We start from the raw sequence: 13,402 nt of genomic DNA on the forward strand, positions 1-13,402 counted from the left end.
GATATGAATCATGACAGGGAGCTTGTGAAGAACATTTCAAAACTATCGTGTGAGGCGATCTACTGAACAATTGAACCCCTATAATCCAGGAAGTATCCCTTAAGCCCAAACTGGAATTTTTAACTATGTAGATCTCCATTATCCAAAGGTAAAAGGTATCTAGAAGTTTTATTTTAGACACTTCACAGATAAACTGTCTCTTTATTGATTGCTCAAGGTTCTACTCAACAGGTCTTCCCATCACAAAGCGATCAATGCATTTGGAAATATTGAAAGGGTGACATAGAGGTCAAGTTCAAGTAAAAGATATTTGGGTGAGTATCTCAGTCACTTTAACAGAAAACATCTACACGTTTAGAGGTTGAATGCACATTTTTACATTTGTTTTAATCGTCCATTGTCATTACAGCCCTTTTTGGCTTTGGACAAAGACTCATTCTCTCCTCAGCACTAAATCTTGTTGCTGAATTCATTCAGGACAATAAATCACTCTTTTTATTTCCCTCTTCATCGTAGAGAATGTGCAGGAGGACAAATGGTGAGACATGCTGTCAATCAGGGTTTTTTTTACTTTAAAAACAATCTGTCTCATCTCTGAAGATTTTTAGCATCTAAGATCTGATGATCTCTCAGGCTTTTTATTCAAGTTTTTCTTTTTTTAATTCGGTTTTTGTTTTATGTGATGGGGCACATATATGCATTATGTTGACAGCAGGCCGGAAGCTGGAGATGTCAAATAAATAAGATTTTAAATAGGTGTATTATTTGAAATTTTAAAAAATCCAGCATTGATTTGTTTTGCGCTTATCAGAATTGGAATCAGAATACTTTATTGATTCAACTGGGGGAAATTGCTTAAATTCAAGGTACTGGTTTCAAATTACAGTTCAGTTTTTCAGTTTTCTTTTTTATCAAAATTTTCAGATTTTATTTAGATGACTTCTACATAGATACTCCACTTTTTTCCAAATGTGGAAAATGAAACAAAAATCTTTTTTTTTCTTTTGTTTTCCATGAAAAATCATGGGTGACTGCACCTTCACCAGTTATTGTCGGAGGTGTTCCATCAGATCAATTTCAAAGTTTTTCTTTACAAAAAGAAAAAGTTTGCACCGACATTTCTGCTTCTAGGTGGCGTCTTATACAGAAACCGGCTGTGGAAAACAGATTTTAACATGAAGCTGATATTCATTTTAGGCTTTAACGTCAGCCTTACATGAGGTGGAACCTAGCTCTGAGGTTGAACATCTGCAACGATGATATTTTGTGTTGCATTGGACATTTAACATCAAGCGTTAAAAAACTTTTGAATTCTGGCCCAAAGTGTGATTGGTGGTGTGTTGTCAGGGTGATGTTGCCTTGGGGGGGCTGAACTTGAATAAAAGCCAGAGGAGGCTCATGGAGGAGAGCAGAGAGCCCCGAGGTTTCCCCCAAGGATGCAGGGATGAGACGTTCAGGTGCGGTCGGACGAACCGGCATCCTTCCTCTGTGAGCACCGTGACCTCCACCCCCTCCGCGATGGAGGGACAGGTGGACGCCTGCTGTGGCCGTTTGGTTCGCCTCGGGCTCCCGCTGCTGTTTTCCGTGACGCTCCTTTGCGCCGCTATCGACACCGGTAAGACTCAGCGACTGATGCGCGCGGAGGGGGGGAAATATGCGCGCAACTCACCGTTTGCGTAAAATCGATTATCTTTTCAATAATCAAAAATACTCAATTTTGAAACTGAATTATATTCATGGCTTTTCACCACATAAGTTCCAGTTTTAAGAGCTGAGGAAAGAACAGTCCCGTTATTTGATCGATTGATTGCTACGATTAGTAGGACGTAAACACACACACACACACACACACATATTAAAATTCTGAAAGAATCACAGTTGGGTGTAATTTATCATTCTGCTCTTTAAAAGAAGAAATTTATATTCACTCCGCGGATTGGTTTGATCTAAACTCTCTTTGATTTAATTATTTAGTGTATTAAAAAAATTGAGAGATAGAGTTAGGCCCTGGAAAGGAGAGTAATGAAGATTAGTCGCGCAAACAGAACACGTGTGTGAATGAGTGCAACCTGAGTGGAGCACTGAGGCTAGATGGATAAAGAAGGTAGAGGATTTTAAGTACTTAGACTAGCTGTTTTATTGTCATTATATTTCAAAACATAACAAAATTGTACTGCTTTTCCATGATGTAGGAAACAAAAACAAAGGGGGAAGGTAAAATGCAGCAAAGGGTCAACAGTCCACAGAGGGTGGAGATGTAGTGAAGAAATGGGTTGAAGCAGTTTGTAATGGCTGGAGAAAAGCATCAGGGGTAATGTGTGGTTGAAGAGTATCAGCCAGAATAAGGAAAGTTGTACAAGCCAGTGGTGAGACCAGCAATGCTGTATGCTTTATTGATGGTAACATTGAGGAAAAGACAGGAAGCAGAGCTGGAGGTAGCAGAGATAAAGATGCAAACGCTCTCTTCGGGAAGGAGGAAGGACTCCACCAGAGAGACCGCACATGTTAGATGTTTGGAGATAAAATCAGACTGAGACGGTTTGGCCATGTCAAGAGGAGGGATAGTGAATATATTGGTAGAAGGATGCTGGGGTTGGGACTTCTAGGCAGGAGGCGTAGAGAAGGACCAAGATTTATGGATGCAGAGAAAGAGGACATGAAGTTAGCTGGTTTGAGAGAAGGGAATGCAGAGAACAAGGTTAGATGGAGGAGGTTGATTCGTTGTGGCGACACCTGAAGGGAAAAGCCAAAAAGGAAAAGCAGAAGCAGAAGAAGAAAATAGGTGCGTAAAGGTATAAATTAGAGGTATAATGGAGGGCTTCGGCATTTCCTCCAAGACTAGACATAACCTGGAGTTATATCTAAAGTGTATGGATTGACAGAAAGCCAATGAAAAGAATGATTGCAGAAAAAAAAACACCTCAGAAGTGCAAGATATACAAAACCCAGTGGTTCTGGTTTAAACTGTTTCCAACTTCAGTAACATAATATTAATCTATCCTTTATTAATCCCCGTGGGGAAAGTCATTCTCTGCAATTAACCCACCATGAGCAGTAGGCTGCTGTCCACCAGTGCCAGGGGAGCAGATAGGGGTTCAGTGTCTTGCTCAACAACACTTTGACACACAAGGAGAAGCCGGGAATCGAACCAAGAATGTTTGGGTCCAAAGACAATTGTTCTACCTCTTGGACCAGAATTTAAATGTATTAAATTATTATCTAAAATATTCAGATAAAAATCATTATTTTAAATTATTTAAATTATTATTAATTATTATTAAAAGAATTATACAAAACACACATTTTAAATAAAAGTGAGGATAAAGTGCAGCTGTTTAATCCAGGACTGTAATATAAATGTCAAAACACACACACATTTTGGCAGTACAATAACACAATAATACTGATTGAGTCACGTAATGAGCAAGGCATACATAAGCGTATACTTCTACCTACTGCATTTTTAGCATATTTTGAGACTTAAATTTACATGTGAAACAGGTGAAATGTGATTTTGCTAAATGATTAAACATGTTAATATATATAGCACCAGGTGGAGGATGTTTTATGTCCTTTTTACACCAGTTTCACATTTCGAACCCAAGTGGAGTTAAAGCCCAATGTTATGGTTTATAATTCGGATGCATGTATATCCCTTTTTACAGTGTTGTTGTATTTCAATTTATAATTTGTTAGGCATTATATTTTCTGTTTGTTTCCCCTGGACTTTTTTCAGCATAAACTCAGTAACCCATGTCTAGTGTTACCTTACAGTTTTCCATTTTGTTACGTTCAAACAAACTCTTATTTATATATTATATAACTCTTTGTTTATATATTTACATTCATCCGCTATGTGTAGACAAATAATTAAAGCTCTTTTGATCCTGCAAAACTGTGACTCAGATTTATCTTTATTTACCTCATTTAAATAATTTAAGAGTAATTAGAAATCATCTTCCATTTTTTGTCTTGACAAGTTATTATCATTAGTATCTTGATCCTCAGAGGAGACAGTGTGAATTTTATCACATTCGGCATGTTCAGTGAAGCTGAACTTAATTCAAACAACATCAGAGAGCTTGTTCTTAATGCTGCACAATTACAATGTGAACATTGCATATATCCCTTTGGTTTTAGGTCTTTGGTTTTTTTATTTACTCTTTTAAACTTTATTGGACTCTCTTGTCAAGTTAAACAGCACGCCCGTATCCAAACGTGTTATTACACCGTTTTGCATAGATATCGAACATTATTTTTCTTCCCCCCCACCGTGTGTCCCGATTGTCTGTTTGATGCCCAGCGGGGCTGAATCAGTAGAGGTGAATCTGGGTTAGTCACCCATGTCGGGAAAGCACACGCATGCACAGAGAGCCCGCTGCCCTTTCTATACAATGCCCCCCTACGGACACACACACACACACACACACACACACACACACCCTCCTTTACCCCCAGATTGACCCTCTGCTATCGTCCCCTTCTCTGCCAAACTCTATTTACAGGGATGGTGTTTGGAAAGAGTCAAATTTCCATCCTGTAAAATTGTTTAAAGGGAACTTAGCGTCCTCTGATCCCCCATGTTTTGGACTACCCACCCGAGGTCTTGTATTGACCCACGCTGTGTGTGTGTGTGTCAGGAGAGGGGGGGCTGTTTCCCACCAACGGGGGGGCTCCCGGGTTTGGAGACATTCCTGGAGGTCGGTGCAGCAGGATCTAGTTGTCTCCCATGGAAACAGAGCTAATAAAGTCCGGGCCGAGCTGTAAATTTTCTCATTATTTGGCTCGCAGCCCGGAGGCAACAAGGTTGGGAGGGGTTGAAGCCGGATCTGCCCTCCCCAATCTGATTCCAGCTTGTGGATGAGCAACGACACGCTTCTTGGACCCAGAGCCCGCAAACTTCCATGCTAGATTTAGCCAAAAATAATCATGTTAAAAATAATATAACTTTTATTTTACTTTCATCACTAGCTGGACGTAGCTTTTTCACATCGGGGTGAAAAAAAGCCCCAGCATCCCCAAATGGGCACTTCCAGTTTATGCAGCTTCTTATAATTGCTTCTTATAATTGCAGGTTTTGAAAACATTCAAAACCTGAGTTTAAGTCGTTGCAGTGAGTCCAAGTTTGTTCGGGTCTTTTCGTTGTCAGATCGGCTGCTGAGTGAGTCCGCTTGCTAAAAATGCCAAAATGCAGCAACTTTGTTTGAAGACTGACCATACAAATGGGTTTGCTTACCAGAAACCAAACCCCCTGAATGCAAAATGAAATAAATTCTATATCCATACAATGGGTTGCTTGGAATAGTTTGACTACATTATGTTACTTACAGAATTTTTCTTTAGGATATTAGGGGTGTTTACATTGACTTTGTACATTATGATCCCAAAACTCAGTAAGTCTGCTGCTTCAATGAGTATAGATGTGATATCAACGGTCTGTAAGTATCAACGGTCATTTCCGTGCTTTTGTCCTTTGTCCTGCCAGTGAACGTTGTGGACTTCTGCGGCCAGACCATCCGGGGCGACGGCATGATCATCAACTCGCACCAAGAGTCCAAGAAGTACTACTTTGTCACCATGGCTACCGACTGTCACCTCACCATGCAGGCCAGTTCCCCAAAGGACAAGGTCCAGTTCCATTTCCGCTTCTTCCTGGTGTACAGTTTGCTGCGAGTGGCCCCTCTGAGTCCGGCCCCCGCCTTCCCCGAGTCCCCTCGTGGCTCAGCACCTTTCAACCCCAGACTGGAGCCCACTTCTGGTGAGACTCAAGGCGACCCCTGTCATGCCGGCTCGTATGTCCAGTTCTATGACGGAAGGGACAAGAATTCGCCCCCCTTGGGGCCTCCGCTGTGTGGGAAGAGTCCGCCCCGCCCTGTGCTGTCCACGGGAAACTACCTGACCCTGAGGCTTGTGACCCGGGGAACCCAGCCCAGAGTGGACTTCGTGGGGGACTTCACCTCCTTCAGGCTTGGTATGATGGACGCATCCACCGTTCATTTATTCATTCATGGGGGCAGCGTGGCACAGGAAGTAGCACAATCGTCTTTGGAACCAAACATTCGTGGCTCCTCCTAGTGTGTCGAAGTGTTGTTGCGCAAGACACTGAACTCCTGGTGCTGCTCGACGGCTGCCTGCTGCTCATGGTTCATCCATTATGGGTTCATTGCGGAGAACTAATTATTTATTATCTACATCACTTAGCCTGCACGCAGTTGCTATTTTGCCTATTTGCCTATTTTGGCTGTCATTGGGCAATAGGCCGGTGCCAGCCTGGACCGGTTCCCAGTCAATCACAGGGCCATACAAGTATTCACCCTCTCATTCACACGCCATATATAGACATGCAAATATTCACCCAATCATTTGCACATCATGTAGAGACAACTGTCATCCACACATTATGTTGAGACATACAACCATTCACCCTTTCATTCACAGGTCATGTAGACTCATAGAACTGTTCAAACTCATCATAGACCCCCCTGTCAGTAATCGAACCAGGGATTTTCTTGCCATGAGGCAGAAGCCACTGTCCCAACTTCTCCCTGTATTCATTATGAGATTCTGAATTATGGCTCTTAATCTATTTCTATAAATATCCTAATGTTTTGCATCCCAATCACATGAAGTGGTGATCAGGTAAACAATAAGAAATCCCTGAAATCAATAGAAATATCAAAGTACCCGTTTCTTTCATAAAAGTGAAATCATTTGAAAAAAATAAATAGCATATATAGTTTCATAAATATTTGTATATATATATTTTTATATATTCTTTCATTAATATTAACTCTGATGACAAATAGGATCCCTCTCCCTCCGCCTCCCAGGATTCAACCAATCAGAGTGCAGCAACGACCCCTATTTTACCTGCAGAAATGGAAAGTGCATCCCTCTCAGCCTGGTGTGTGATGACAAGGGCATCGACAACTGCGGGGACGGTAGCGACCTGGAGGAGAACCTGACCACTGGCTGCAAAGGTCAGTTGGGTCGTAAGGTCAGGGTTCACGGTGTAACAAAAATGGATCCGTGAGATGTCAAATGTTTGACCCGAATCTATGATTTTATCAGCAGGTCAGCTTCTTCCTCCCGAACCGCCTCCGCCCATAGCAACGCCGCCCCCGCCCTCCGTGAACCGTCCCACGGCGGCGATCCCCACACGCACGAACTGCGGCACGCCAGACAGCGCACCCAGTCACGAGTCAATCACCGGTGAGTTATGAAACAAAACTGAATTTATTCTATCTTATTTTTTTTTGGAAAAACAGCGGCCAGGTGGAGGACGGGCTCACAGACAGATGGAGGTCTGTTTGGGATGCAGGGCGCCGCGATCCCTGGGCAGAGACTGAATGGAGGCCGCCATTGAGTTGTTAATTTCTCCCCCGAAGCCTCGTAAAGCGGGCAAAGGAAAAAGAATAAATAAAAGAGAGCGTCCCCTTTTCTGCTCCGGGATCAGTCTGGTTGTCAAGAGGACTCTGAGGCCGGACCGACCCGGAAAACAGACACTCCTCTGTTCGGGACGACATCAGGCTGCGGCTAAAGTTGCCAAAAGCTCAGCGAACTTTGGCCGAACCCGCAGTCAGAGAATGTCGGCTATAAGATGTATTTTATTTCCTTATAATGTATATATTTGTGTGTTGATTTTGGAGTGGAATTCTGGGAAAATATATGAAAACAAAAGCCTTTTCCCTTCATTTCTGTTCTCTTCCATTCCCGTCTTTTCCCTGACTTCCATTTCATTTTCTCTCTTCTCATTTCTTCTTTTTTCCTCACTTTTCCTTCTTTTTCTTTTCCTTATCTCTCCTCGTTGCCTTTCCTTCACTCTCTGCTCCTCTCCCCTCTTTTCCTTTCCTTTCCTTTCCTTTCCTTTCCTTTCCTTTCCTTTCCTTTCCTTTCCACTCTTCTCCTTTCCTCCCGTGCCATTCAGTCAAACCACGTATTTTACATTCTCTTTTTAAATGTTTCTTGTTTAATCCCAACCTTTGAATAAATTAGATTTTTAAAGCCCCTCCTGCATTCCCCACCAATAGAAATGATTATTTGTGTAACCTGAGCTTCTCTCCACTCCCGTACTTCCAGACTCTCCTGCGTCCGTGTCTGTGCTGGTCCTGTACATCCTCCTGGGCGTTGTGGCGGGCGTCCTGGTTCTCTGCTGGTGCTGCTGGTCCCCCGGCTGGTTCCTGTGGCGCGTCAGCATCTGCCGCTTCCTGCCCTGTTGCAACTCTACCTGCGCCTCGTGTCACTTCTGCGCCCACAACAAGGAGCACCGGCTGGCCAAAGTCACCCCACAGTCGCCGGTTGGCGGATCAGCGGCGGGCACGGCCGCCGCCAACAGCACTGACAACAATGTCAATGTGTAGACGTGGCTTGTGGCGGACAGATACTGTGGTAGGCAGTGCCGAGTGGCCGCGAGTCCAAGAGGAGGTGAGTCTGACGCAGACAAGACTGCTGTGCGTCCGAGATGCAGGGTATGAAAGTATGAATGTATCAGAAAGGATCAAGGGTTTTATATGTATTATTTTTCCCATTATAATTCTTTTTTTCCTTACATATTATAATACGTCTTTTGCATGGAGTTCCAATGACAAATGAAAAGTGCTGCCTTTAAATGCTCAGCTGATCACAAAGGTCTGATTCAGCTTTTAGGTTGTATTTTTTTCTCCTTTTTTTGAGATGTAATAGTGCTTTTTTGAGTCCACCGTGGTAAACTTTGACAGCTGTGACCAAAAAGTGTGCCGCGGACACACGCTGTGTGGAAACACACTCCAAAAACTGACCTCCTGTCGACAGCAGCTGTGTCTCCCCCTCAGAGAAATTCTTTAAGACTTTCCACTTTCTGCCCTCAGCCGTGTTTGTCACAAGTTTGGGCCTTTTGGAAGTGTACAGAATTTTAGTTCTCCTGTCCGCACAGAACGCATGGCAAAGCATCACCCTATACTTTTGAATAAAAACAATTAAAAACACAATTGGCCTTTTTCAGAACTCTCAAATTTAGTCCAGCGGATGGTATCTAACAATGCAGCTTTGCATGTTTCAGATAAAATTAAATAAAGTAAAATAGAATAGAATAAAATAAAGGGAATTAGGAAAAACAAGCTCACTTACATTTGCTGCCTCAGATCTGACAATGATGGTGTTACCATGGAAACGGATATTCTGACAAGAGGGCAATTACCCCCATCAATGAAACTGCAGATGACCTCTGAAATGAGCATTCAATCATCACTCAACGGTTAAACATTGACAACAACTTTAAATTTAATTTCCACTTTTTTGATAGTTTATCCATTTTTAGGATACCCAGGCTCAGAGGCCGGGACAAGCTAACATATTAGTTACACTTCAGTTCTTTTCTTTTTCTCTTGCTAGACCATGACCATCACAAAAATGGCAGCAGCATCTGTTTCATAAAACGCAGGTGGCGTCCTCAGACGTGTGCTGAGGAGGTTGTTAGGCTTTTGTGTTTAAAGGTTTCGTGTTTCCTGGAGGCACAAGACTAACCGTATATCTTTAAGGGCCGAAACGGAGCAGCAATACATCAAGCGGACCGATGGATTGATGTATTTGATGTTGAATTTTCTGCTCATGCGGAGGCTATATATATGTACAGTGAAAAGTAGGCCAACCTGTGTTCATGTGTTCAGGAGGACAACCTTCTTTGTCTCGCGGCTCCATAAACCGTCTCTCCGCGGCCACACTGTGTGCCGTGTCACTGAATTACACCGATCCCCCACTTCACGGGGGGGATTTGACTTGCGTTCTCAGTTTGTCACGGGGCTGTACGCTAAATGGACAGCATGTTTCCAGGTTGCCGGGCTGCCAAGCTCGTACGTATGCGGACATGTTTTTCTCTGCGTCGCAGACTGTACGGGGAATATAAGAGGATCCGGCAGAACGTACAACGTCATGACACCGACTTATATGCGTCACTCTGTAAAGAATCAATTCCGACAACAAAACCTACAGTTTACTGAAAGTTGGTCTGCAATCCACAGTTGGTCTTGTGAGGTCAGACATGATGGCAGCACCGTCAAAGTTTGTTTTTTTTTGTGAGTTGAGGGAACTATAATCCCTTGACAAAGGAAATCAAGACCCATCAAAATCTTTGGCGCTTGCTCCCCAGCATCATCCTGATTCCCTAAGAAATGTATCCAAAACTTCATTGAAATCAAAGTGTTTTCAACGTCCAGTGTCAGGAAGACAACAGATTTAATATCAGCTATCCACTAAATGGTGGCTTAAAATGTGAAAAAATGTTTAAAATACAAAATTAATTCAATGTTTGTTCCTAAGAGTGGACTTTAATCCATTCTCAAAATGCTTAAATTTCCAATATGACATAAATGTATGTGCTGCATATATTGCATCATCCATCCATCCATCGTCTGACGCTTATCCCGCACTCAGGGTGGCAGGGGATGCTGGAGTGTTCGTCAATCGCAAGGCCACATACACAGAAAAAAAAAAAAATCACTCAATCACTCATTCAATTTTCTTCCAATTTACCTCCTGCATGTTTTTGGATTGTGGGAGGAAACCAGAGAATCCAGAGGAAACAGAGAACACACAAACTCCATACAGAAGGGTCCACTTGTTTGAATTGAACCAGAGGCTGAAGCGCTAACCACTGCCCCACTGTCCCGCCGTATGCATCATACAATGTAACACAGCTTAAAAAAAAAAAATCAATTTGAAGTTACATATTTCTAACATGCAATGCAAGAATATACCACACACACTGTAATATACTGTATCAAACTGTAAAACAGTGTAACCTGCTGACACTTACAAGACATTTCAACATGGACCAACCCCTGGTGCGATGTGCAGCATCACACCCCTGCAAACAGCTACACACCACAGTTAACTGTAGTGATATATAAATATCTAAATGCAAAAACCCTGTAAGAAAATAACATGACGCAATGCACTGTAGACACCCCTAATGCTCTGTAATAAAAAAGTCAGCTTGTACTCCCCCAGGGTTGGGGAAAAAAGGATGAAATTAAGGGGAAACCTTCCTGCAAATATAAGTCACCATCTCCCATCAAATTTTTATCTGCCAATGGACACCCGAAAGATCCAGACGTCACTTTTTTTATTTGATAACCGTGACCTTAGAAAGCTCAGTTGCAGTACGTTAAATTTTATTCTTCCTGGGGTTTTTTCCAACCAATTTGGCCAAACACATAGACCTGCATTCATTAAGTAAACCAAAATGAATTCTAACGTATGTCATTGCATGATGTTTACATTTGTTTTTTTGGTTTGTTTATTTTTCCTTCACCTGCATATTGCAATGACAAATATGTTTGTTTGGTTTTTTTTTTAATGTATTTTGTTGACCGAGTGAATGAGGCCTTTGAGACGGTGGATCCAATTTCTGATATTCGTTTTCATAAAACTGTTGCATCATAAATACGGCATGGTTTTACAAGTAAGACCGTTTTCTAGAATGACATGAAAATGATGTACTTTTCAGCATCTTCTTCAGATAAAAATCAGTTCAATATGCATATGTGTATATCAGTATTTAAAACGCATGTACATGCTGCAAATAGATACAAAAAACATGTATTTTTTTCATAATCATCTTTTTAAAAAAATTTAATGTGCTTTTAGGTGTTTTGGGAAATTAAAATGTAGCAGCTTTATTCATCACTGACCAGTGACACGAACATTTTTAAAGAAATATCAAAAAACAAGATGCCTTGTTTGATGCTATCATTCTCTGAAATAAAGTTTTGATTGTAAATATAGCTTGTTCAGTCGTGTTGAACTATTAGTTTTTTTAGTTTTTATTATTTTTATCTAATACTCAATTGCAGATTTGTGTTTTGCCCTCCGCACTGAACCGTTTGCTCATGACTGCTTGACAGGGAGGCAGAAACAGCAGACTAGAGCATTTTTTTTTTTCTAATTTATGCTTATTTTTTGACTTCTATTTTTTACTTTTTAACACAACATTAAACAACCAGTTGAAAAATGAAGCCCCGGCTATAGAACATGCTGGCTCCCGCCCAATGCTTGCAGGGTAAACAGGCCACTATTTCCTTCATTCCCACCGCTCTGAACCAGCAACGGGCAGATTGGCTGCTGGACCCCTTTTGCTCAAAAAGTATTCAAAAAGTATTCAAGAGACTTTAATGTGTGGTTTAATGTTAAGACACATAAATAATGCATCTGATTTAAATATCCAGCTGAAGCGTGTCCTGTTTCCGGCGCTCATTGTCACCGAAGACAATATAACTTGTCCACATATTAGTTTTCGGCGTTTTTTTTCTCACTGATCAGTTTGAAATACAGCCCCCGCAGTTCTAGAGATATATTTTCAGTCACCCGAAAACAGCCAGTGTCTGAGAGGAAGGAGCACTGACTGCCAGGTTGACACTCAGGGAGGGGTTGGAGCAGTTTGCTTCACACTGTGTGTGTTGCCTTTTGTATCCACTGGCAACCTTTCAAGTTAAATCCCTGTTTCCATGAAAGACAGAGGGGGGAAAAAAACCTTTCCCAAACCCTTTGTCACTTTGATTTGAGTCCCTACAATTGACCTTTAGACCCCCCGGTTAAACTGATGTATTGTCCGACTGGAGGGTTCATAATTTTGCCTGGCTTGTTGACACAGGTCGTTTTTTGTTGTTTTTTTTTTTTCTGCAGAGGCATTAAAGTCAGAAAATGATTTTCTGACCTCCTTAAATCGAGGGAGAGCTCTTAAATTGCGTTTGACCAGGCTTTTAATCATTAGAGGAACCTTTTTTTTTTTTTTTTTTCTCAAGTTTACCAATGCAGATTATAACCCCATGGACACATGAAAAATTGAAATTTCATCCCCTGTGATGTATCTATCGTAAAGTGAGGCTCTTAGATCTGAGAGAACACTTAGTTTAGATTAAGTTGTCACCCTCATCACAATCCAGCATGGCCTCTCCTCTGCTTTTTGATCGACGTCTATTTCCCCCTCCTCGGCCCACAACGGCACCCTCACATACGGAGCAAACCCCCCCAAATCAGTGCAGGTCAACCGTGACGTAAGCGTGACCCATTTCTTCGCTCGCACAGGCCATCACTCAAACTATTCTTAGGCTAAGGAGTATCGTGTTTACTCTGGATTTTTAAGGCCCTCTGCTCGTGTGTGTTCACGTGCCACGCCTGCGCTATTGTTCAATGCGCTATCTCAGCTAGCCATGCCGCGGGAACGCTGACCCTATAAACTCTGCTGTCTGCCATCAAAACACCAAGGGGTGAAGGTGGGGAGGGGCGTGCTCACAGCGGAGTGGGGTTGACACAAGAGTGTGCATCAGCGCTGCCCCGACGGGCTGGTACGCTAAGGTGTTCCCGTGTGACTTCCCTCGAGCTTCGAGTTCAATCGGAGATCGAAAAGAGATCAAAATAGTTTATTGAT

At 42.2% G+C, this 13,402-nt stretch overlaps 1 protein-coding gene across 2 annotated transcripts; it reads left to right on the plus strand.

Moving 5' to 3' along the window:
• The first annotated feature begins 1,425 nt into the window (after positions 1 to 1,425).
• On the plus strand, positions 1,426 to 9,227 carry ldlrad2 (low density lipoprotein receptor class A domain containing 2). 2 transcript variants are annotated; one of them, XM_086168760.1, is made up of 5 exons: positions 1,426 to 1,615; positions 5,486 to 5,971; positions 6,831 to 6,980; positions 7,072 to 7,212; positions 8,080 to 9,227. In XM_086168760.1, the coding sequence occupies exons 1-5, from the start codon at positions 1,519 to 1,521 to the stop codon at positions 8,358 to 8,360; spliced, it is 1,155 nt and encodes a 384-aa protein (XP_086024886.1). In that variant the 5' UTR covers positions 1,426 to 1,518; the 3' UTR covers positions 8,361 to 9,227. The 2 variants fall into 2 exon arrangements, with proteins under 2 accessions (XP_086024886.1, XP_086024887.1); XM_086168761.1 differs by having other exon boundaries at positions 7,075 to 7,212.
• The last annotated feature ends 4,175 nt before the right edge of the window (positions 9,228 to 13,402 follow it).

This window comes from Fistularia commersonii, chromosome 21 (genome assembly GCF_037954325.1).
Source record: "Fistularia commersonii isolate RoL2024-O1a breed Wild chromosome 21, RoL_Fcom_v1.0, whole genome shotgun sequence".
Lineage (NCBI taxonomy): Eukaryota > Metazoa > Chordata > Actinopteri > Syngnathiformes > Fistulariidae > Fistularia > Fistularia commersonii.

Excerpts from the sequence above, each read along its gene's own strand:
- ldlrad2 (XM_086168760.1), top strand. The coding sequence starts at position 1,519 with ATGGAGGGACAGGTGGACGCCTGCTGTGGCCGTTTGGTTCGCCTCGGG. Across the intron at positions 6,981-7,071 it reads CCTGACCACTGGCTGCAAAG|CAGGTCAGCTTCTTCCTCCC; the intron begins GTCAGTTGGGTC and ends TGATTTTATCAG. Across the intron at positions 7,213-8,079 it reads CAGTCACGAGTCAATCACCG|ACTCTCCTGCGTCCGTGTCT; the intron begins GTGAGTTATGAA and ends CCGTACTTCCAG.